Raw genomic sequence first — 23,547 nt, forward strand, 5'->3', positions numbered from 1 at the left:
GTTTTAAAGATATTTTTTAATGTTTAAGGGGGACAGTTTTGGCAACTGTATTTGTCATGCTGCATATATTTCTAGTTGCTTCAATAACAATAATATTAATAACATGAATTGTATTGTGCCCTTCATGAAACCCAAGGACCCTTCCTAATTACATAGCAAAGATTGCAGCGTAAGTAAAGGTAGCTTTGCTACTATATGCTGAGGTGAACAGGTGGGTTTTAGGTCTGATTTGAGTCCAGATATGTGGCAGAGAGGCTCACGGCTTGAAGGGTGTTTCTGTTTTCTTGGTTATGGTGTTTTGTGGACAGATGTTATATGTGACTTGAAGGAAAGGGTGAAGTCCTGGATATTGGGTAAGACCCAGATTTAAGACTTAAAAAGATGGACATATAGAGCAGCCATCAACAATCAGCAGCAGATCTCAAACCTTTCTGAACATGCCTTGGAGACAACCATGAGCTCAGTTGAGTTTGAGGAAATGAGATGACATCCAGAGTTTTATTTCATATAAGTAAGTGACAAGAGACTGCCAGGGGGATGACTGGAGTGGAGAGATAAAGCTGTGTGTCATCAGCATCGCATTCAAAAGTGGATGATCTAATCGGTGGAGCATGTAGATGAGGTCCAAGGATGGGTCCAAGCACAGAGCCTTGTGCCATGGCATTACTGCCTAAGGCCAGAGTGGAACTGGAGGTGATGATGGTGACAAACTATATCCGGTAGGAGAGGTATGGGTGGAACCAGGACATAAGAGTGGTTGGAGAGGCAGTTGAGAATGATGGTGTAATAGTGATGTGGTAGACAGTCCATTTACAACAGCCAAATCCCCAAGACTTTCCATTTTACCTTTAAATTCACGAGAAGAGGCTCCGAAGCTGGTTAAGGAAATGTTCTTCTTTACTTCTGTGACTATGATAGCGGGTGTTGAGATAGTCCCAGGCTGAACGCTTGCAGTAGTTGAAGAAATGCTCTTCAGCCTTCTTGAGTGTGCTGTTTAGGTCAAGAGTCCCCTGCAAACTGAGAAAATAGGGGTTGTCACATAAACAGGTTGCTGAATATTTACTGATCCCAGTCCAATAAATGTTATTATTTGGTACCTCAATGCAGTACAAAAACTGCCCCCCCTCAACAGCTGGGTTTCTATTTGCATATTATAAATATATATATATATATATTAGGGATGCATGATATATCGGCGGCCGATATATTATTAGCCGATAAGTGAAAAAAGGAAAATATTATTATCCGTCCGATAACAGAATTCTGGCCGATAATTTGCGCCGATATTTTTTTAAGTCCTAATTTAGGCCTACGTAAGGTCCATCTGGCTACACTGAGCTAATGTCAGCGGTGTGAATGTATTTCACCACTCTAACAAAATCTGTGGATATGCGTTCATTTGGGAATCTGTGCATCTCAAAATCCTCTCGTGAATGATCCGCGAGTACATAAGTAGGCCTAGTTCTAAGTTGTGTTTTATATTTGCATAACCATTCGTGCTTCAATTCCAGACAGGTCAATAAGTTATTAAAACCTTCGGGGCTAACTCCTTTCATTTTTGCTGCAGCAGGTTGTGCCCAACAGAGTAGACGGACATAAGATACAGTCTGAGGAGTTACAGCTTTATTCAGTTACCCGCAGTTGAAACTAAACCTAAGTTTCCCTCACAAACTCTGATTTGGCCGCTATACTGTAGCTTATTCCAAGCTGAGCCGTTTATGAGCGTTTAGTCCTAAATGAAAACAATTCAAACTCTCTAGCCACTCACTCGCAATTCACTGACGTCAGGTTCACTTAAAGGAGCCACACATACTGTAGGGCTAGGCTACTGTTATGTTGTTGACTGCCGTACTATTGAGGACTATTATGAGTTCTGTCCATCATTTGTTGGTAGGTAAAATTATTGCAATAAAATTATGCTTATTAAATGCTTTCCCCAAATCACTTTTCACAATTTTTTTTCAAGAGTAATATTATCGGTTATCGTATCGGTCACAACAAACCAATAAATATCGGTTATCGTTATCGGCCCTAAAATTCAATATCGGTGCATCTCTAATATATATATATATATATTCTATGCATATCCATGGAAAGTTGGCTAAAGAAAATGCAGATATGCACATTTCTATCCACTAGAATGTGAGTTGTGACAAACAAGAGAAAAGTTCTGGGGCTCGTTTCTAGAAAGCGTCGCTTGCTAACTTGCGTCGCAACCTTGGTAGTTCGCTCCATCGTTCTTGGATTTGGTGTTTCTAGAAAGGGTAGTTCGAACTCTCAATCGCAAACAAGGACGCAAAGTTTGGTGGTTTGAACTATTGCCCCTAGGCAGTCACACTTGTGTCGTTCCTTGGTAGTTCCTGTTGGTGTCCGGAGCGCCTAACCAAAAATCACAACTGCCTTACCAAAAATTACGAAGTGGATGTTTATCTCGTGACTCAGTGATTGATCTATCCTGTAGCTTTATTTTGATTAAGACTGACTCCCCTACTTGGCTCATTCTTGCTATTTATGTTAATTCGAGTATTGCCTTGCTTTTTGATAAGCTAGTATTATAATCATCACAGACTCTTAAAATCAGCACAGTGATAAATGGTGTAGTGGCTAAAGCAGGTGACTTGTTATCTCAGCGTTGTAGGTTCGATTTTCTTATGATGTGAGATTTGCTTCTCGCTACCTGCAGGTAAACTAGTGTGACACGTAGATTCAATTGTTTTTGACTGATGTCTTGTACCTATGGTCTCTCGATGTAGAGTAACTATATACATAAATATGTATGGTCAAAACCTATTGTTGTGTCTCGTAGGCCTACTCTTACTCAGAGGTGAAAAGAAGAGATAGGATGCGAACTCCGGCCGAGTGCGTAGTGCACTGACACGCTGCCGTTAAGCCACGAGACAATTAATAACATATGAGATACCCATTCGTCCAGGCTATATATTTTTTCCAACATAGATATTTAACACAAATAATGACACATATTGGTCGACTTCAGTAAAATGTTTAGGTTAGGTAAATAGGTTTAGGTTTTTGCAGATGACAATGCCAGCATTAATCACTCGATTTAAATTAGAATAATGTCAACATAGGCCTTGGCAGAGAATTTCTAGGGGGTGGGGTATTACACGTTGCCACTGTTTCCACCAATGATATGTATCGCTGTATCATCAACAATGTTGTTGGAACTACAGTGTTCGAACGTCGGAGGTAGCGAATTGCGACACAGGTACGATGCTTTCTGGAAAAAGGTGTAACAATGTCGTTGTTTGGTCGCAAGTTGCGTCGTACCATGGTGGTTGAGCAACGTCGTTGCTAACTTTTCTAGAAACGACCCCCTGATCAGCTGTGGGATGAAGGTGCATTCAGGGCAACATTCAGTAACAAATGCAAATAGGCCTCAGGGATGGGATTGGCGAAGGTAAAAAAAGCAGGAAAATATACGTAGCACGAATAAACCCCCCCCAGGGTATATGGTTCGAGTACTATAGTGTACTATAGTGTTGGCTACCGTATGCATTTACATCACCTACACTTCATAAAATTCAATAGGCAAATCCAATATGAGGCATAGAAAGGGGCCTTAAAGGAAATATTTTTGGGCTAAATACTAGGGGGTCCGGGTGCATGCCACCCTTTTTATCTATCAGCGCAATGCTACAGGAGGCTATTTCCACTAAATATTCAGCTCAATATTATGTGCAAGACTAATGTTTACTAAGCATGCCAAAGCTTTGATCTCTTAGCACAGTCACCATAACGTTATGTTTTCTCATGGTGAGATGGCATCCTGAAATATGTTTTAGATGACATGGGGCGCAAGGTTCACGGAGGTGAACAGCTGGACAAACGCGAAATGACAAGGTGTTAACTAAACAATTTAATAGGCCTAAGGTAGACGGGCTTTGTGGTTAAAACTATGACAACCAGTAACGTTAGGCTAATCTGTCACAGCTAACTTTAAGCACAGCTTACTGTACACACAGAGAAATGAAAATTCAATATCACAAGATTCATTATCGGAAAATCCTGATGCGAACCCGATGCAAAGCCAAAACGAGAAAATAACATAAATTATGTCTTTTTAAATCAATTTGTTGACCTTTACCGTTTACGGAAGCGTATTGCTGCCACACTAAATTAAATAAAAAGGCTCAGTATCACGTAATTATGTGAAAAGTTTCTTGTTATAACAATATCTTTTTCATGTTTTAACAAGATATTTATCACATTATTACATGAAATTATCACATTATTATTTAATATCATTAAGATAATGATATTTTCATGTTATAACGTGAAAATTTCATGTTATTTCAAGATATGATATTTACACATTTTTACAAGATATTTATCATGTTATTACATGAAATTATCACGTTATTTCAAGATAATGAAACTAAATGAATCGAGAGGCAAGAATAGGCTATGACTCGTTTACACGACTCAATCAAATTCTATTTTAAGCTCGATTTAAGACATTGTGAGATTCACGTTATTGAACACGGTGGATTGTTATATAGCCTATGTGAACACTCAAGCATTGTCCAGAATATTCTGCACCTATATTCTGCACCTACTATTCTGCACCTACAACTATCAGGCTGTGTGAGCAGGCTACTCCTGCACAGAACCTCTCTCTCTGCCACCTTTTCAGTGGCTCTTTGCTGGCACACACATCCCTCTTCGCTGCTCCTCAGTCAGCTGGGAAGAGACCACACACACGTAGCCTACACACACATACACACATGCACAAAAACAAACACTCATCAAGCAACACTGTGTAATAGCAGTCAGGGTGCAGGGTCCCCTCTACACACACACACACACACACAAACACACAAATACAGGTACAACATTGTTTTGCAGAAGCTACAGATTAATTCTGAACAGTTATTTCTCTACTGTCTCAATTATCACACAAGACACTGTTTTGATTTGCGTAGTTGCATTACCCCCAACACTGACAATAACGTAGACAGCAAATTAAGATATTTTTTCGTTTTGTGGAGCGGCACCGGTAGGCTATCAAAAGCAGATTTCGATTTTCGCTACCACCGTGTAGTCAAGCCTTAAGCCATACCCAAGTAGCCTTAATCGAGGTAATGTTTAATTATGCATAATTTATTTTGTTATTGAATTCGTAGGCTGGGATTCCTCTCTTGTTTAAAGGCTATAGCCTCCTGCTTTTTCAGAAGGGGTGGCAGTGAGGCTACTGACAGAGCGATGTACAGTAGCAGAGCGACACACAGTGGCTGAAAGTGGTACTAAAGCTTCACGCAGCTTCACGCCTCGTAATGCGCGACTGAAGTGGCCATTTGAAAGCGATGCCCACTGTACACTCCCTGCACACACACCCAATCACCCCCCCCCCACACACACACACATCCTGGGAAATTAGCCACATTGTTTTTCTAAAACTGATAGTTCCAGTCCTTCATCGTGATTGGTTGAATCACGTTCAATGCCGCTGTAAAATCCAGCATAAACATACACCTTGACCGCATTTCAGAAAGAATGATTGCGGAAGAATGATTATCTAGGAATAACTCATTATATTTCTAGTTGTTGTACCTTTACTTTATGAAACTGTGCCAGGCAGTAACAGTTTTAGAAAAGCAATAAAAGGGGGGTTTTAACAACGCCCCTTAGCTGTTGTAGAATCAGTGTAACCTACGGCCTCTCTGGGCTTTATTTTCGGTAAAAACAGTTTAGCGTACATATCGCACAACCGACAGGAACTTTTAGACATCGGTTCCTGCAATCCTGACATCTATATGAGCGGAATCCCAGGGATTGCTAAATCACTGAGACCTATAAACTCCGCCACACCGACCAGAGGTGGGGGTTTGTGCATTTATGTTAACCAAACGTGATGCACGGACACCACCATCACCAAGAGTCACTGCTCAGCTAACCTAGAGTATCTCATGGTTAAATGTAAACCTTTCTATCTGCCCAGACAGTTTACATCAACAAGCAGCCTATATACCATCGGATGCTAATGCTAAGCTTGCCATGAAAGAACTGCATTCTGCTATCAGTAAACAACAAACTCTGCATCCCGTGGCAGCCTTCATTGTCGTGGGTGACTTTAACCACTCAATTTAAAAACTGCACTGCCCAAATTTCATCAAAATGTATCATGCCCCACAAGAGGAGATCATATTTTAGACCATGTCTACACAAACATAGCTGATGCCTACAAAGCCGCTCCGCTCCCCCACCTAGGACACTCAGATCATCTATCATTGTTTCTACTGCCCAAGTATTCAGCACTCATCAAACGTGTGAAACCAACAGTAAGAACAGTCAGAGTCAGAGTGTGGTCAGAGGGAGCAGACTCGGCACTTCAGCAGTGTTTTGAAAACACTGACTGGAGAGTGTTCGAAACTCAGGCCACCCATGATTTCCACACGGACATTGATTCATACGCCTCTGCCGTTTTGGACTGCATCAACTCCGACATCAACAGTGTCACCACCCTCAAACGGATTACGACTTTCCCTAATCAGAAGCCATGGATGAACAGTGAGGTCAGACTCCTGCTGAAGGCACGAGACATCACAATCAGATCTGATGATGCTCAAGCATATAGCTTATCCAGGGCTAATCTGAAAAGGGGTATCAAAAAGGCCAAGCACAACCACAAGCTAAAGACTGAGGATCATTTCAAGAACAACTCTGACCCCCGACGCATGTGGCATCCAGGACATCACAGATTACAAAACTACTAACTCCACCCCCCCTGTCACGACACCTCCCTGCCTGATGAGCTGAACCACTTCTATGGCCGCTTTGATAGGGACAACAAGGAGGTGGCCATCAAGGCTGTGGTCTCTGCAGATCACCAGCCCCTCACACTCTCCACCACTGATGTGTGTGCAGCACTGAGCAGGACTAATGCACATAAGGCTGCTGGTCCTGATGGTATCTCCGGACTCAGGGCCTGTGCAGTGCAGCTGACTGAGGTTTGGACTGACATATTTAACCTGTCACTAGCCCAGGCAGTTGTCCCTGTGTGCTTTAAAACCACCTCCATCGTGCCGGTGCCAAAACACTCCACTGCAACAAGCCTTAATGACTTCCATCCAGTTGCACTCACCCCCATCATCATGAAGTGCTTTGAGAGCCTGGTCCTGGTCCATCTCAAGACCTGCTTACCACCCTCACTGGACCCCTTCCAATTCGCCTACCGTCAGAACAGGAGCACAAAGGATGCCATCTCTAAGGCACTTTCCTCTGCCCTGTCCCACCTTGACAATAGCAACACCTATGTGAGAATGCTGTTCATTGACTTTAGTTCAGCATTCAACACCATCATCACCTCCAAACTGGTCACGAAACTCAGTGAACTGGGCATCAATACCTCTCTCTGTAACTGGATTCTGGACTTCCTAACCAACAGACCTCAGTCTGTTAAGTTAGATAATCACACATCCTCAACCATCACCCTGAACACCGGCGCACCACAGGGATGTGTGCTGAGCCCTCTCCTTTACTCCTTCACCCACGACTGCACACCTGGTTCTAACACCATTGTCAAGTTTGCAGATGACACTACGGTGATTGGTCTCATCAGCAAAAACGATGAGATGGCCTACAGGGAGGAGGTCCAGCACCTAACATCGTGGTGCACTGATAACAACCTGGCTCTCAACACCAAGAAGACCAAAGAGCTCATTGTGGACTTCAGGAAGTCTAAAGCTAGCACACACACACCCATTCTCATCAACGGGACTGAGGTGGATCATGTCACCAGCTTCAAGTTTCTGGGTGTCCACATCTCTGAGGACCTCTCCTGGACCATCAACACCTCTACCCTGATCAAAGGCTCACCAGCATCTCTTCTTTCTGTCTCCTCAGATCCTGGTGAACTTCTACCGCTGCACCATCGAGAGCATCCTCACCAACTGTGTCACATTTTGGTAAGGCAACTACTCTGCCCACAACCGGAAAGCACTGCAAAAGGTGGTGTAAACTGCCCAATGCATCACCGGTTCCTCACTCCCCTCCATCAATGCCATCCAGGGCAAGCGATGCTTGCGTAAGGCACGCAGCATCATCAAAGACTGTTCTCACCCCAACCACAGACTGTTCTCCCCACTCCCCTCCAGAGGCGTTACAGGTCTCTCCGCATCCGAACCAGCAGGTTCAGAGGAAGCTTCTTTCCTGCGGCTGTCACCCTACTGAACTCTAGCTCTGCATCCCGGTGACATCCAACAAACTAGCCCCCATCACCCCCCGCCCCGCCTGATGCCTCCTTGCCTGTGCCTGTTGAGGTGTCCATGACCATGGCAACCTTGACAGGGACAACAAAAAGGCGGACATCCCCTAGCCCGGTGACATCCAACGAACTAGCCCCCATCACCCCCCGCCCCGCTCCTGCCTGATGCCTCCTTGCCTGTGCCTGTTGAGGTGTCCACGACCATGGCAACGTTGACAAGGTCAAGGAGGCGGACATCCCCCAGCCTCCCCCCCCCCACAACTGCACTACCCTATCCCACCCATAGTGTCTATTCATTTACAAATGTACATACTATAATTACACTTAGACTTAGACATTACATAGCCATATTCTACTGCTCTTCATCCTGCACATACACTTATTCTTAATACTATTATATGTTACTGTTTCTGTACTACAATGGTACTGTTACCACACTGCACATAGCTGTACATACTGTACATATCTGTCTATATGGTTCATACTAAATATCCATATTTATTAGATAGATAGATAGATAGATAGATAGATACTTTATTGATCCTCAAGGGGAAATTCAAGAATTATTCCATTTTTCTGTAACATATTCTGTAACACAATACACTGCATATATCATTGTTCTTACTACTTCTATAATAGTACTGCCACTACATTGCACATATCTGTACATGTTGTTCATACATTGTTCATATTACATAGCCATATTCGTTCTGCTCTTATAAGGTAACTGCTAATACACTGCAAATATTTGTATTTAATTTATACTACTCTAAATCACCTTCTGCAAAACAACTGTATACCGGGGACTCCAATGGACTGGGAGGGCTATGGTCCCGAAGAGAGATGCTGGGTCCTGGCTCGGCACATTTTTGACCGGACTCTCATTACGGACTTCCTTCACCAACACCCTGTTTCACCCAAGGGGACGCCTAGAGGCGTCTGTAAGCGGGGGGGTATTGTCAGTACTGAGGGACTCTGGCCGTCCTGCTGGACTGTTTGTGTATTGTCTGACATCTTATGTTTTGATGCCATGTGTCTTTGTTGTGGCCTGAATCCCACCTCCAACTTGCCACTCCCTGTTTTTTACCGCCACTTTCTGCCCACACCTGTGCTGTTCATCAGTCTGCTTATTATCTGTATTGATTTCTCCTGTCCCTTGTTTGTTCTCACCCAATGATTTGTCTCTGTCTAGACCACCTAGTATTTAAAGTTCAGTTTATTTTCTGTTCTTTGTCTGGTTGTAACTGATTTTGGTGAGGATAACGCTGTGTCTATCAAAGTTGTGTTTCTTGTCTTCTGTGGATATTCTGCCTGGATCTTTTGTGATTTTCTGTTTTTAGATACTCTGCCTGTTTTTGCCTGAACTTTTGTGTTTTTGCCTGTGTTTTGGATACTCAGCCTGTATCTTTTGTGCTTTGCCCTTTTTGGAACTTTTCGTGTTTGGACTGTATCTCTTGTGCTTTGCTCTGTTGCTGTCTGGCTGCAACAATAAAACTGAACCACGAAAGTTTCTGGTCTGCATTTGGGTCCTTGCCTGCAAGTCCTAACACATGAAACGAATGAAACAAGTGTAACGGATGCCAGCTAGCTTAGCTGTGCTTGTGGAACGTTGATAAACCTCACTCCCCGACGCCTCAAGAGTGCTGCTGGCATGTGAGCCAGTAGCCTGGGCTATTGGCTCAATTGTTAGCGCGCTCGCCTCCCGATCCGAGGTTCTGCTGTTCGCGGGTTCGAGTCCGGGTGTGTGCAGGGCTGAATCGTGCAGGTTCAACAAAACGCAGGTTACACAGGCACGGGGGATATCGTACAACACTGACAGCTAATATTTGTCACTAGCAACCTACATCTGTCCTCTGTCAAATACAGTCGCATATTCAGCTCTGAACAAAACTGTTCAGGAGTTATTGGAGCAGAAGTCGAACATGGGTTGTTTCATGAAACAAATTTTCATGAAACAAATTAAACAGGGGACGAAAGAAACAAAAAGTTTAAGCTATGTACACTTCCCACAACTTCAGTATTTGACAACAAATGAATGGTAGCCTACTTCAAATAGGTGTTATGTTAGATAGATTGCTGCTGGGCTGTCTTGGTTAATGTCTGTGAAAAACTCATTGCCATCATTGTGAAGCGCGTATCTCACGGTTATGGAAATACCATGCATTTCTATGCCATTTATATTGCTAGAACAATACCCAATTCTGTTTTTCAGAATGAGTAATTATAACAGAGTAGCCCTGTGGACACGCAATATTGTTGGAAAATTAAGATGTGTGAAACACTATTTGACTCAAATGGTAATCAGAAATAATTTGTTATAAAAAAATAGACTAAAATGTTTTGACTAAAACTGACTAAGATACCTTTAGTTTTCTTTTCACTAAAACGACGAGACTTTTAGTCGACTAAAACTTGACTAACAAAAATTATATTTGAATGAGTAAATATGACAGACTAAAAAGGACTAAGACTAAATTAAAAATAGGTGACAAAATTAACACTAGTGGGCGATCTAGCCCTACTTGTCCTGTGAACTCCAAAGAGCTCCGCAATATCCCTCACCTTAAGCCCATAGGAGAGGTAACCCTCTATTTCCTCCAGTGATATACCCACCCTATTCGCCTTATTCACCCGGCGGCCATTACGAGGCTGAGGGGTGCACTTGCCATTACACCTCAGTCCAGCAGATGGTGGTGATAATGCACTCCGTTTGCAAACTGCTAAAAAAAACTCACTGAAGAAGAAGAACAGGCCAGTGAACCCTTCTTCTTTTTCGGTGAGCTTTTTTTTGGGTAAGACGTAAACATGGAAGTGACATAGCCTAGTTCCCGCCTTGACAAGTGACTTGACAGATTGCAGTGCGTTTGGCAGATCAAATTGCCATTTGAATTTTGCAACACAAAGAGCGTGGCAAAGTGCAATGCAATCACGGGGGGCGCTATTTCTTTTCCATTTGAATAAAATGTCTCAAAACGATGGCAAAACATTTTGCCCAAAATAATCCAAAATGTTTTCAGGCTGGCATTGTCAGTTTTGCCAAATATGTTTTCAAAATGCAATCCTACATTGCACTTTGAATATTAAATTGCAAAACGAATTGACAGTTAAATGATGAAACTGAATATTGAAAATTGAAATGCAAAACGAATTTCCATTTGAATTTTGAGACTGAAGTACCATGGCAAAATGGAATGCAATCCAATCCATGTTTATTCCATTTTTTAACCAAATTGATTTTAGGATTGCATTGTCACTTTGCAGATTAAAATACAATTTGTTGGAAATTATTGCAAATTGCAATATTAAATTGCATAATGAATTGGCAATTGCATAATGTAATGTCTTTTTGAATTGCATATTGCAGATTGCATTCTCATTTGAATTAAGCTACACATATGCTTCCATACTTAAGGGGAGCTGTCAACAGGCTACTTGCCAAAACAGAAAAATAAACTCCACATGATATGACTAATTTATTTGTTACCGTTTCATTGTGGCTTTTGCTGAGAAACAAATAGTTCTTTGAACTTGAATCAAACATTCTTTAGAACACAGCTGATCAACCGTCTGCTTTCACTTTTGAATGAAGTTCCATTGCAAGGAGTGACCAGACTACTTGGGGAGTGATATGAAAGACATCAATAAGAAGCACACCCATTTTCCTTGACAGCGATCTGTTATACTTAGCAATTGGTCTGTTATCAATAAATATCAGACCTCCAAACATTGGGAAGGCCCATTCAAGTGAATGGAGCATTCTGCAGCATTATGAAGAGCCGAATAATAATAAGTAAATAATGAGTAAGTTAACTTCAGTGTAACATAGTATAATACATGTTAAAACACAACCACACACAAGCACAATCAACTGCATACCTGTTGGTAAACTGGATGAGCTGCACATCATTTCTGCAGTTCAGTAATATGTCCCTGTTGTCCAGTATGATGGTAGCACAGATGAAGAGTTCAAATGTGTATTCTGTGTTGATGGCTTGTGGCTCCACGCCTGGGTTGTCTTCTACAGAAATAAAATAGCCATTTAACAATAATAAATCAGTCATAGCCACCACCATCCGCTGCAGCAGTTCTGCTTGTAGAGAGCAAGCATATCCTGTCTATGCTGAGAAGAGTATTAACATGTGAAAAAATGGTACATTTTTAACAGGTAGAAATGTGCGTCAAACTTGTGATTAATGTCTTTGTGAAAAATGTAACTTCCAGCCCACATCCACACAGGATGGTGATGACAAGGACACACTGAAGTTGGGTGGTAATGGGGTGAAGACACAGCAAACAGCAAACGTGGATTGTGGTGAAAAGTGCAGATTTACAGTGCTATAAAATACGTAATCCGGCACACTGCCAAAAAAAAAAGACTTCCCCAAAAAAATAAAATAACCAACAGGTTTTTCAAAGTACTAGCAAAATTCTCAAATCCAACAATTCTCCGTATATAACCTCTCAGCAAGCTGATACACTCCAGACACCCTGAGGGCAAAAATCCCTCGCTTTAAATAAAACCATCCTCTAGTTGGTAGATACCAATATACTGTAACTAGTAACTTTTCTATACAATGCTTTATCACACATTGCATATAGATCACCAACATACATGGAGCATAATTCAACATATATTTCATATTTGACAATAATAACATATTTATAATTAAATAATAATTACACTGCAATACAGACACTTTATATTGAGGCAATAGCTTCCCCCACTCAAATCAACACTTTCCCATCCCAAACAGGGAATAAACTAGCCATTGCTGAGGGGCTCATGTTCATTGTGGAAACAAAGAGTTGCGGGACTAGGAAGTGAAAGTAAGCGCTATCAGAGCCTGTCTACTTATTAGACATTCTCTGTCGCTATCAGTGTATTGTCAGAGCCCGTCTTAGATCAAATTTAGAGTCTTACCTGTGGTCTGATTTTGGACAAGCCGTTCTTGATAACGAGCCCGCTCCACCTGTTGGGAAATGAGCTCAAGATGATCACATCGCAGGACCTCAAAAAGACGGAGTGCCTCACAATGCTCAAATTCCCGCTGAAAGCCCAGCAACAACCATCTACAGGAGAGGGAGAGAACACTTGTCAAGTCTAGTCAAGTCAGTTTTATGTGCAACCCAAAGCGCTCCACAAACAAGACACAATAACAAAAAGACAAGTAAGTTGTGAGTAATTGTATTGTATATATATATATATACACATATATATAATGTATTGATATTTATTTCTTCCTGTGTTAATATCAACTATTAATCAATATTGAATAGTCTCTTCCTATGTAATGGTCAACACTTGCACATCTTGACTGTTGACACATCTTGACTGTAACTTAAAATGAGCCACACCCTGGTCTAACTGGTGCCTCGGAATTTCTTCTATCAAACAATCTAGACAAACAATCAATCATCTGCAACATGGTGCCCCTGAAATCCAATAAAAAGCTTTCCCATATCCATTTGATTGAAGACTTAAAGTTGAGAAAGAGAAGAGAGACAATACCTATGACAAAAGGTGAATCGGTCCATGTTGTCTGTGACAAGATGAGCATGGAGTAGAGGATCCAATTCTTTTAACAAGGCTGCTTCCAGTTCTGAGGGGCATCACATGATGAAAAAATAGCCTATAACCACATGCTGCAATATAACAAAATGTAAAACAATCTGAAGAATCTGAATACTTTCTGAATATATAGTTGGTATTAATAACTGATGACACTGCAGTGTAAGATGAGACACACCAATCTTACGGTGTAGACCGTCAGCATGAAAGTCTTTCGAAAAATTCTCCATGTAGCACGAGAAGCTCCAGAAGGTTTCCACTTCAGAGTCCAACACCACAAGGAACCGGCTACATAGGTCATTCATACCCTGGGCATAGCTCACGTCTGGAGCACACACAATCACAAAGAAATCCAATTAATACATTGAACATAATAATTTTCAGTGATAAAATGATTTAGGAACAACCAGATTATTACGTAACCACTGAGATCTACCTAAGCAGGAGAGAAAGTTTATTTTTAGATAGTGCTGAATCAGATCATAATCAGATCCTGAACTCGTACCAATTATGAAAGACATGCCTCTTATTGTAAATGCATGCCTCTTTTAGTAAATGTGAAAGAAATTTGAGAGACATACTGGTCCATGCAGATTTTGCGTGATATAAGCCTAGCAGACCAGCATCATCGCAGAGACTCCTATGCCCATTACCAAATGGCAACTACTGTTGTGGCATTACACAGTACAATAATCCACAAAGCGAGCACTTTTCACCAACCTCACAATAATAAATAATTTCCAATTAAAAGTGTCATCACTTGCGACTCCACACATGTCGTTTACACGCTAAGTTGTCCATGTGGGCTAGTAAATGTATGCAAAACTACAAGGCAGTTAAAACAACACATTAGTGAACGCAAAGGCATAATGATTGTGAATATCCCATAGCTGTACACTTTAATGATTTAAAGCACTTCATCATTACACTTTTGTGTCATTGAACAAGTCAGTCGACCACGGACAAAATATGTGAAATGTGTAAATGTGCCTCTATGGGAATTTAACATAGGGGTAAGTATACTTATGCCCCCTGTATTTTAAGGACATTTATTTATTTACGATACATTATTTATTCACAAAGAAAACTGGTGTCCTTAGAGGTTGGATTTTTCCTCATTTTTTAAATTAAGGCATTAAGATCAATTTTAGTCAAGTTCAGCATGTGTATGTACAGGGTATTTACACTTATGAGCACAGCTGTATTTAGTCAACAGAGATCCAGTACCTGGATGAAAAGCAGCATATGTGATGAGAATATCTCGCAACACAAGGAGATTTCCCAGGCCTTCATCCCTGAAAGCAAAAACAACCCGTGACCTCAAAGGAATATGGCCAACCTATCAAAATAGCCCTCTAATGCAATCAAAGAAGCCTGTGCACCTTTATGGCTCTGTTGAGAGAAGTTCCTCATTGATTGAATACATACAAAATATTCAGGGGAGGCAGCAAGAATAATTGCAACGTAAATAGGCATATATGCACACAATAATGAAATGACAAGAAAGCACCTATTATAAACTGATTATAAATTATCGCTGCTCAATGCAAATCTTGATGAGATGTACTGTGTGCCAAATAGCACTTGTATTTATGATGTTTTTAAATTGTTGATGAACATTGTTGGGGTGGAGGTGGAGAGTAATCTAAGGTGAAATCCAGAAATATGTACAGAAAATCACAATACAAGGCCTTCAAGCCAAGTACTTGGGCCTGAATACAAATTGAATAGCCTCTATCAAAATTAACTGACAAGATACCTTTCTGTAAAAAAGCCCAGTTTACAGTAATTGTTAAAGTCCTGTACTGAATTCAAATCCACATTATCGAACACAGGAGACAGACATGCTCAGCATTGTGGAGTGATGTTTACTAACTGCGCAACTCTGCCTGAAAAGCCCCCAATTTCTAGTTTTGCCCTACTTACAGGTAATAGGTAAGGTCTCTGTCAGTTCTAGGAACGTCCTTATCAATGATTCGGATGGCTTCCTGTAGTTCTGCCACATTAAAGGTAACACGTTGCAATAATACCTGCATTTTACAGAAATTGGAAAGAGCAGAATTCATACACCTTCAACATGAAGAAACATTACTATCAACATACTACAAGTAATGTTATATACCATATTCTTTTTTTACCTGAGCTTGAAGCTCTAAAAATGACATCCTCTCACGCACTTCTTCAGGCAGCTGAGAAGCCTCATTTTGAATTTGTATCTGCCGTTGGTGAAAAAACTTCACTGCAGCTACCAACTCAGCTATTTGTCAAAGAATCGAATGAGGATAATATAGACAAACATATAGGAGTGATATATACACATTTCACATTTTAAAGCTTCATATCTATGTTTCCATCTGAGAGACCAATAAGTAATAAAGAAACAAAAATGTAATAACATACACTCCTTTGTCTGCACAAAAAAGTTCAATTGGGATGTGCAATGGCAAAATGATACGATCACTGGAGTAAGAAGTAAGCTGTGTGTACCATCTGTACCATTGAGCTGCAAGCACACAGCACCTGGAAAAACATGTTGCCATTTTTTCTTCATGACCTGATAGCGAGCAACCATTTGCTCCTGAATCAGAGGACGCTCCCGAGCTGTGGAGTTGCTGGGGTACATGCCGAATAAAAACTGCCATACTTGTGCCCGCTCTCGGGGCAACACACCACCTGTAGTTAAACAAAAGGCACAAACGTGAACGTATGTCTCATAGCTCATCTCGGCTTGTCCCCTGCACTCAGAAATCTGGCGCTAGTTAGCCGATGCTACCAACAGTTTTTTGATGGGGGTGCCTCGGGCATCTAGCCTGGCTAGCGCCACCACTTCTCAATGAGACGTGGTCTGGGAACCAAACGTTCATTTTCTCGTATTTGAAAAAAATGCCCAGATCCGTTTATTGGGTGCCACGGATGTCTATCAAATGCGTCTGTGCATAGCTCATCATCGTCTTGCTTTCCCACCTGTTCTGTGATTGGTTCCCTATCTCAGGCGAAAATTTGCTCCATGGTCTCCAGGCTGCCTTAGCAGCGTGAATCAAATCGCGCGCAAGGCAGCATGGGAACACCCAGGCTATCGGGCATCTGCCTAGCCATGCAAATAAATCACTGTTTTACACCATTTATGAGGCTCAAAGTACTCCATACTTCATTGGTAGACTTCTGAGGGCCTTGACATTTAAAATGAGACATTGAGAACTTTGAAAAAGTACTGGTAGTTTATTTACAAGACGATTTATACAGACAGTACCTTCAGGAAGTTTACCATTCACCGCCATCTTGAATTTAGTCACGATAAGTCGAGCGACGAGTACGAATGAACAGGTATGATAAGGGATCAGATTCCAAAAATAATTCTGTGGAAATGCATGGATTCCAGGTGCTGCTACTGGAAGCAACTTGAATTCATGCATTTCCACAGAAATATTTTTGGTACATTGTCATTATCATTTGCGCAAAGTGCTAGCCATGGAGCGGTTCCAGTCAGTGTGCACCTACGCAAGGACAGCCATGTGAAACCACGGGGTATGGAAAAAGATTGCAAGGCCAAGGCATCTGTGGTTTTTAGAAGAGATACCGCACACTGTCCATTAACATGCAAATATTTTTAGAATATAGAACACACCGTTTCGGTCTCAGACCTTCATCAGCCAAGGCACCTCACAAGATCATGCAGCGTGACACAAACGTATCTTTTTCTTTCCCTTCTTTTCCTTTATCTCTTTCCAATATTAAATAATTTAGAATAGCTTATAGTGCCTCTCCTTTTTATGTACTCTATTATTCCATAGCAGGGCTCTACACTAACAAGTTAAAAAATTTAGGAGCACACACAAAAATTTGGGCGCACAGTCAGTTCTGTACTTAACTTACACATAATCTAACATTATACTGCAGCTAACAGTTAAACATGCCAGTGCACCAATTGCGAATATTAAGAATGACTGACAACATTTAGGCTACAGGAAACAGGATTTTAAAGATCAGTGCCTACTTTATTTTCAGTCTGTTCTATTTTCCTACATTTTTTTAATGTAAAATAATATAATACATTGCCATATTTGCATTTAGCCTGTATATCAAGTATCCTGCCAAATGTAGGCTAATTTATTTATTTGTGAATCCATCTATAGCTAAACCAAATATGCCCATGGTGACCTATCTGACTGCATACTGCCTAATACTACTACTAAAACAGTCCATTTTCTCTTCCACAAAACCCAACATAGGCTAATCAAGGATATATGTTTTATACTTTTAGTTTTTATTTGAAATATCTGCATTGATAGGGGGAGTAGGCAAACGTTAGGCCTACTTTCGTTTTGCACTTCAGCTTGTATTCGGTGTAAACAAACAAGCATGCGTGGAAGCCTGGAGTTGTCAGTAGCATTCTACCTTTGAATAAAATGGGAGTATTACGGGAGGCTACTTTTGTGCCGGTTCGCTACAGCTATATTTTGCATATTGCAGCCAATACGTCAACTGGGCTAAAAGGCATGTTAGGTTACCTTTCCTTCTCTCACTGCATTCTCAGAATCTCATCCTGTTCCTCCTATATCCAATGAATTCGGTGGATAGAAGAACTAATTTCTTCCATCTTTGCATCTTGGCTGGCTAGTCTAACTTTCCGCTTTTTCTGCGCGCTCTTGGACTTGATAGAAGCGACTACTAGCGAGTCAAAACGCGAAACTGCTAACGTTGATGGGAGGTGTAGTTTCTATGCTGCATTCGCGACGTGATTCTATGGTTTGCACCAGTAATGTTTCTCGGTGTTGCGGTGTATTTTGTAGACAAACATTGACATGGTTAGAAGTCATTCGCACCAGTGCGCCTAAATATTTTTTTGCACTCGCACGGCATCATGGGCGCACTGTAGAGCCCTGATAGAAATGCTTTACTTGTGTTCTGATTCATATTTCAATGTGAAATATATGTTTATGTGTTAATAACCTAGCATTTGGCTGTGAAATTCTGCAGCTCATCATAATGAAACCAATTATGCTTAAGACAACTTTTGCAACCTCTGTTCTTAGATAACCCTAAATTAACCTGTTCAACCAAAATTATCTGTGCGTAAGCCACATTGACAAAAGCCTAGTCATAAAACGGGTTGCATTGTGGCAGGGTAAGTCGCGTAGCTGTATTTGTCAGGGGATCCCGGTATGCATGATGAATCCCCTGCGCCAACAACCGACATGAAGGACACCTGTTTTGTTCTCAATGGAACAAGTCCAAGGGCGCGTTTCCCAAATCCATAGTTGTTAAGTTCGCAACTTTGTTGGTTGCAATGCAATTTCCCATTGCCAACCAACTAATCTGCTGACAGGTTAGCAACTATGGTTTTGTAAAACGCACCCCAGACCGAATTTCCCGACCTCAAATTTTGTGGGTGGGGTTAAATTTGGGCTGGCTTCTGTCGTGGAAAAACTGGTCCACTTCCAAAATCCAACTAGCAATTTATCACTTAACTATTACCAATTAGCACTCTGGGACAAGGCCTCTGAGGGTGACAATACAGACAGGAGATCTCTGAAGACTGTTGAATCTGTATTCACCGTATTGCAGTGATAATCCAGCCTAAACAATGTTCAGACAAGGTGTCAAGCAATAGGGTGAGGTGAGATGTCATCAGATGGCGGCCCCCGATGAGATCTGAAATCAAAATGGCTGCGGCTTCTTTTATCTTCTAATCTTTTATACTTCTTAACCTTGAAGTTGGGCCCTCTCGCCTCCCTCGAAAGACACCTGTTGGCCTATCAGCATCCACCAAGGTTACGGATATTGGTGGGACCCCTTGTCATATCATGCATAAAAATTATATGCAAAACTGTCTGATTCTGTTTTTTTTCCAGTTGGGTGTAACAGAGCCATTACCTCATCCTCTCGCTCTTGACCGTCTAGGCCCAGTGTCACTGGGCACTCATTCACCCCACTCTTTGACACCTGGCCTGATCTGCTTAAGATGTGTACAGGCCTTGAAGTCTCATAATAATTGCAGTAATATCAAAGTTTACAAAAACCATACATGCATCCTTTAAGTCATAGAACATAGAAATCCACCACACTTCCATGCTAGGTGAAATAGGTTGTCATAGCCTATATGAATTTTTAAAATGATAAACCACAACTTGGCTGGATTGAGGGGCCAACTTTGACAACCAGTTTTAGGGAACACATTAATACACAAGTAATAGTCTACTTGTATGTATTAGTGCTAAATAAGGTCTATAGCCTATTAAGCATCATAACCCATTTATTAGGTATTTATTAAACAACTTCTTATTCTTGCTGAATAAGTTCTAGTCTAGTTGGTCTTAATCTTAAGTTATTGATGTATGGATACATAATAATTGTCTTATTGTTATTATTCGGTCACTATAAGTCACATATTCAAAGCGTGTATTAGGAGTCTATAAACTCTATATTTTGATCTATGCTATATAAGTAGACATAAATCTAGACCAACTACACTAGACAAACACATCTCATTTTTCATGCATGATCTTCGTAGATTCCTTCATCCGCCTTGCATCCCTTCCTCCTTTCAATTATGTTTTTTTAAGGAAGGGGCTTGGATGTCAGAAACATAAGAGAAAATTGACAAATACTTGAAATCCAACTCACTTCAGAATTCACAAAAAGGTGCTTTATGATGGTGTGTATGGGCTGTGTGGATGATGATTTTTACAAGATGTGTATTGTGTGAGCAAGCATTCAGTGAGCCAGGGTTTGTGGATGGTGCTGTACTTCGATTGGGTGTGAACGGTGAAGCAGGTCCTGTCTTGCATGTGGAAATTTTGTGAACCTGTAGTAAATACTGTATGATGATGAGTGTGGCTTAGATTACACATTGTTGTGCAAACTTAGGTATGTGTGGCATTTACATTAGCAATACAGTAAGTAGGCCTATAATACTCAACATTTCTTTTAGTTAATATCATTTCTGAAACATGTAGACTATTGATAGTAATGTTGACTATCGCTGCTGTCAGGTAGAAACCCAATAGGTTTAAATCCATTTAAATCCATTTCATTTTAAGGAAATTGAAAAACACATCGATTTTTACAAAAGAATCCAATACTGCGTCATCAAATAATAATAAAAAAATAATATTTGGAGATAGGCCTACGAGGCAGCGCTATGTTGATGTTATTTAAAGACATATAGATAGGAATAGGCTACTGTAAGGATTGGCCACTTGCGCCTCAAGCATAGGCCTACACCCGAGAAAATGTTAATCTGAATGCAACTGGCCCAACAAATTACCACGACTTTATTTGACTTGGCTAAAAATGACTTCTACTACTGGATAGACTATGCCTGTAACAAGGCCTGAGTGAGTGAAAAACTTGGGCAACTTAAATGAGTCGATGTGATCTCTATACAACTGAAACAATACTATTATAAAACCATTTTTTCTTACCGTTTTTAAAAATGTACTTCCGCAGCCTAGATTCATCAACACGGCCATCTGGATCCATTATACCAGGTAGTGGTATGGATTGAAGTGATGGCACAGGTAAGATGACGGAGGCACATTGTCGTAGACGCCTTCTCTGATTGTGACCAGGGTCATTCATCGATAACACTACCGTTTTATCCCTGAAAGTAGTGTTAATTACTTCAACACAGCAGCAAATAGTCATCGAATAGGCTACGCAATTAGCCTACTGGCATTAAGTACGCAATTACCAAAATGGTCGGCACAATAATAAAACAAATAAGTTCCTTGGCTAGCTTTTACATAAATTAAGTAAATTGTTGTCGCTAAAAATGGGAATGAGATTGCTGGATATAAAGGACTAACGCCCTTGAATTCTGGTAAAGTTAGCTGACATGCATGCTCTCTACATTATAAAAAAGCATTTGAAGTCCTCACAAAACTTATCTCGTTTTAGCTCTTTCCACTTCGTTAGTCCTGGCTTCTTCGACTGCACGCTCATGTCATGTGACAGTCTCAGCAATGTTTTCTGCCTCGGTTTTAAAGCGGATTCTCTGTGCTCCCTGAATGCCTGCTTTCAACAGACATGCCCTTAGGTCTGCTCTGAAGTGTCTCAGAGAGTTTGTGTTTGTAGAACTATCCTTACAATTACCCTAATGTAGCCTAGGCCTAATCTGTCCCAAACAACAATGTAGCCTTATTAATTCTGGAGTGGGGTTGACATAAGTGAAGTCACTGAATGCTGGATGATTTTTTCTATAAATCCATTAATACCTGTGACTAGCTTGTACACCTATTGACTGTAGCCTACTTATGACCAACTATATGTGAAAATCCAAAAAGTATTATAGTTTGTGTTCACTACCGGTCAAAAGTTTGGGATCACTTAGAAATTTCCATTCCACTCCATTAAAAACAAAAATACCAGCTGAGGTCAGTTGCATTTTTTTAGGGCAGCAGTTTTCAGATTACATTATGCGTTTACTAGCTATGTGCTTCCATAATTGCAAAAGGGTAATCCAATGTCTTCTCAGTTAGCCTTTTAAAATGATATCAGATTAGTAAACAGAATGTGCCTTTGGAACATGGATGAATGGTTGCTGATAATGTCAGACATTTATTTCTTCGAGAACCCTTTTGTAATTATGTAGCATATAATGTAATCTGAAAAATGCTGCCCTGCTTAAAAAAAAACCCAATGCAACTGATAGTCTATATTGGAGTGGAATAGAAATTTCTAAGTGACCCCAAACTTTTGACCGGAAGTCAGACATTCGGGGGAACCAGATTGCCAATGTGTTTGCAAAACATGGACATATGAATGCAACAATGGACACATGTACTGTACTTACCAAGGTTCTCTACCATTGACCTTACAAACAATGTTTGGTTTTCTGTGTTTCCTGAACATGCTCAGACCATGAACATGCATCTTAAGGCCTAGTCCACACGTACCAAACCGATCTTTTTTCCTCTATCTTCCCTGGAATCGTATCAAGAATATTTGCGTCCAAACGGATCCATCTCAACACGACTTCATATCCCAGGCCTATAGGTGGCACTGTTTCTTTACAAAAATTGACCAAAGCTTGCGCGCTGTAGGCTTACAAACAGACAGGATAGGCTACAACGAAAATGGCTAGTGCAAGGAAACCAGAATTGTTTGTGTGGACTGATGGTGAACTGTCAACTGTAGTCAACTGTAAAACTAATAAACTTCATTTTTACGGTTTGTGAAGGGTGCAGTCCCGTCCTTTATTTGGCTAATGCAGTAGGCCTACAAATAATCTCCTTACTTTCTTTGGTTGTAGGATAGTCCGCGATTCACATTACTGTGCTACCATGAGTTCTAAGCGTCTTTGTATGCTCATATCTGACTTCAATAGACTGTGAATGCATGTATTTATGTTGTAAGACATGTAAAATAAATGAATGACACCGGCACTACGCACGAATTAATTTTAATTATAAATAATTTACACCGCACTTCCCTAATAACTTCTGACTAGTTCTCTCGCGTCACTGACAGTAGCTAGAATGCATCAAAAAAACACTGGGAAAAACACTGTTCACTTCACCAAGTCATAAGCTATTGGCGCTGCGCAGCACCAGCTGTGATATAGTTATCCTACTGAGTGTAATCGTAGGCAGGGTTGGGTAGTAACGGATTACATGTAATCTGGATTACGTAATCAGATTACAAAAATCAAGTAACTATAATCAGCCCAGATTACAATAAAAAAAATGGGTAATCAGATTACAGTTACATGGTTGGGGATTACCTGATTACATTTTATCATGCAAATAATGCA

The 23,547-nt window shown here is 40.8% G+C and overlaps 1 protein-coding gene and 1 long non-coding RNA gene across 4 annotated transcripts in view; one reads left to right on the forward strand and one right to left on the reverse strand.

The window, feature by feature from the left end:
- On the reverse strand, nucleotides 1-22,674 carry si:dkey-238d18.4 (GTPase-activating protein gyp7). Of its 3 annotated transcripts, none has more exons than XM_042105907.1 (11): nucleotides 22,588-22,674; nucleotides 21,218-21,396; nucleotides 16,281-16,466; nucleotides 15,932-16,050; nucleotides 15,720-15,823; nucleotides 15,021-15,088; nucleotides 13,972-14,118; nucleotides 13,734-13,824; nucleotides 13,146-13,294; nucleotides 12,101-12,242; nucleotides 1-1,017 (listed from the first exon to the last, which is right to left on the reverse strand). In XM_042105907.1, the coding sequence occupies exons 1-11, from the start codon at nucleotides 22,665-22,667 to the stop codon at nucleotides 855-857; spliced, it is 1,428 nt and encodes a 475-aa protein (XP_041961841.1). In that variant the 5' UTR covers nucleotides 22,668-22,674; the 3' UTR covers nucleotides 1-854. The 3 variants fall into 3 exon arrangements, with proteins under 3 accessions (XP_041961841.1, XP_041961842.1, XP_041961843.1); XM_042105908.1 differs by lacking the exon at nucleotides 22,588-22,674 and adding an exon at nucleotides 21,674-21,871 and having other exon boundaries at nucleotides 16,194-16,466; XM_042105909.1 differs by lacking the exon at nucleotides 22,588-22,674 and having other exon boundaries at nucleotides 16,348-16,466; nucleotides 21,218-21,867.
- The window catches only part of LOC121720076, a 22,202-nt gene continuing 5,639 nt past the window's right edge, over nucleotides 6,985-23,547 (forward strand). Inside the window, exons 1-2 of the long non-coding RNA XR_006034437.1 lie at nucleotides 6,985-7,117; nucleotides 12,550-12,556. This is a non-coding gene — a long non-coding RNA (uncharacterized LOC121720076). The remainder of the gene's footprint in view (nucleotides 7,118-12,549; nucleotides 12,557-23,547) is intronic.

This window comes from Alosa sapidissima, chromosome 10, assembly GCF_018492685.1.
Source record: "Alosa sapidissima isolate fAloSap1 chromosome 10, fAloSap1.pri, whole genome shotgun sequence".
NCBI classification, from domain to species: Eukaryota; Metazoa; Chordata; class Actinopteri; order Clupeiformes; family Clupeidae; genus Alosa; species Alosa sapidissima.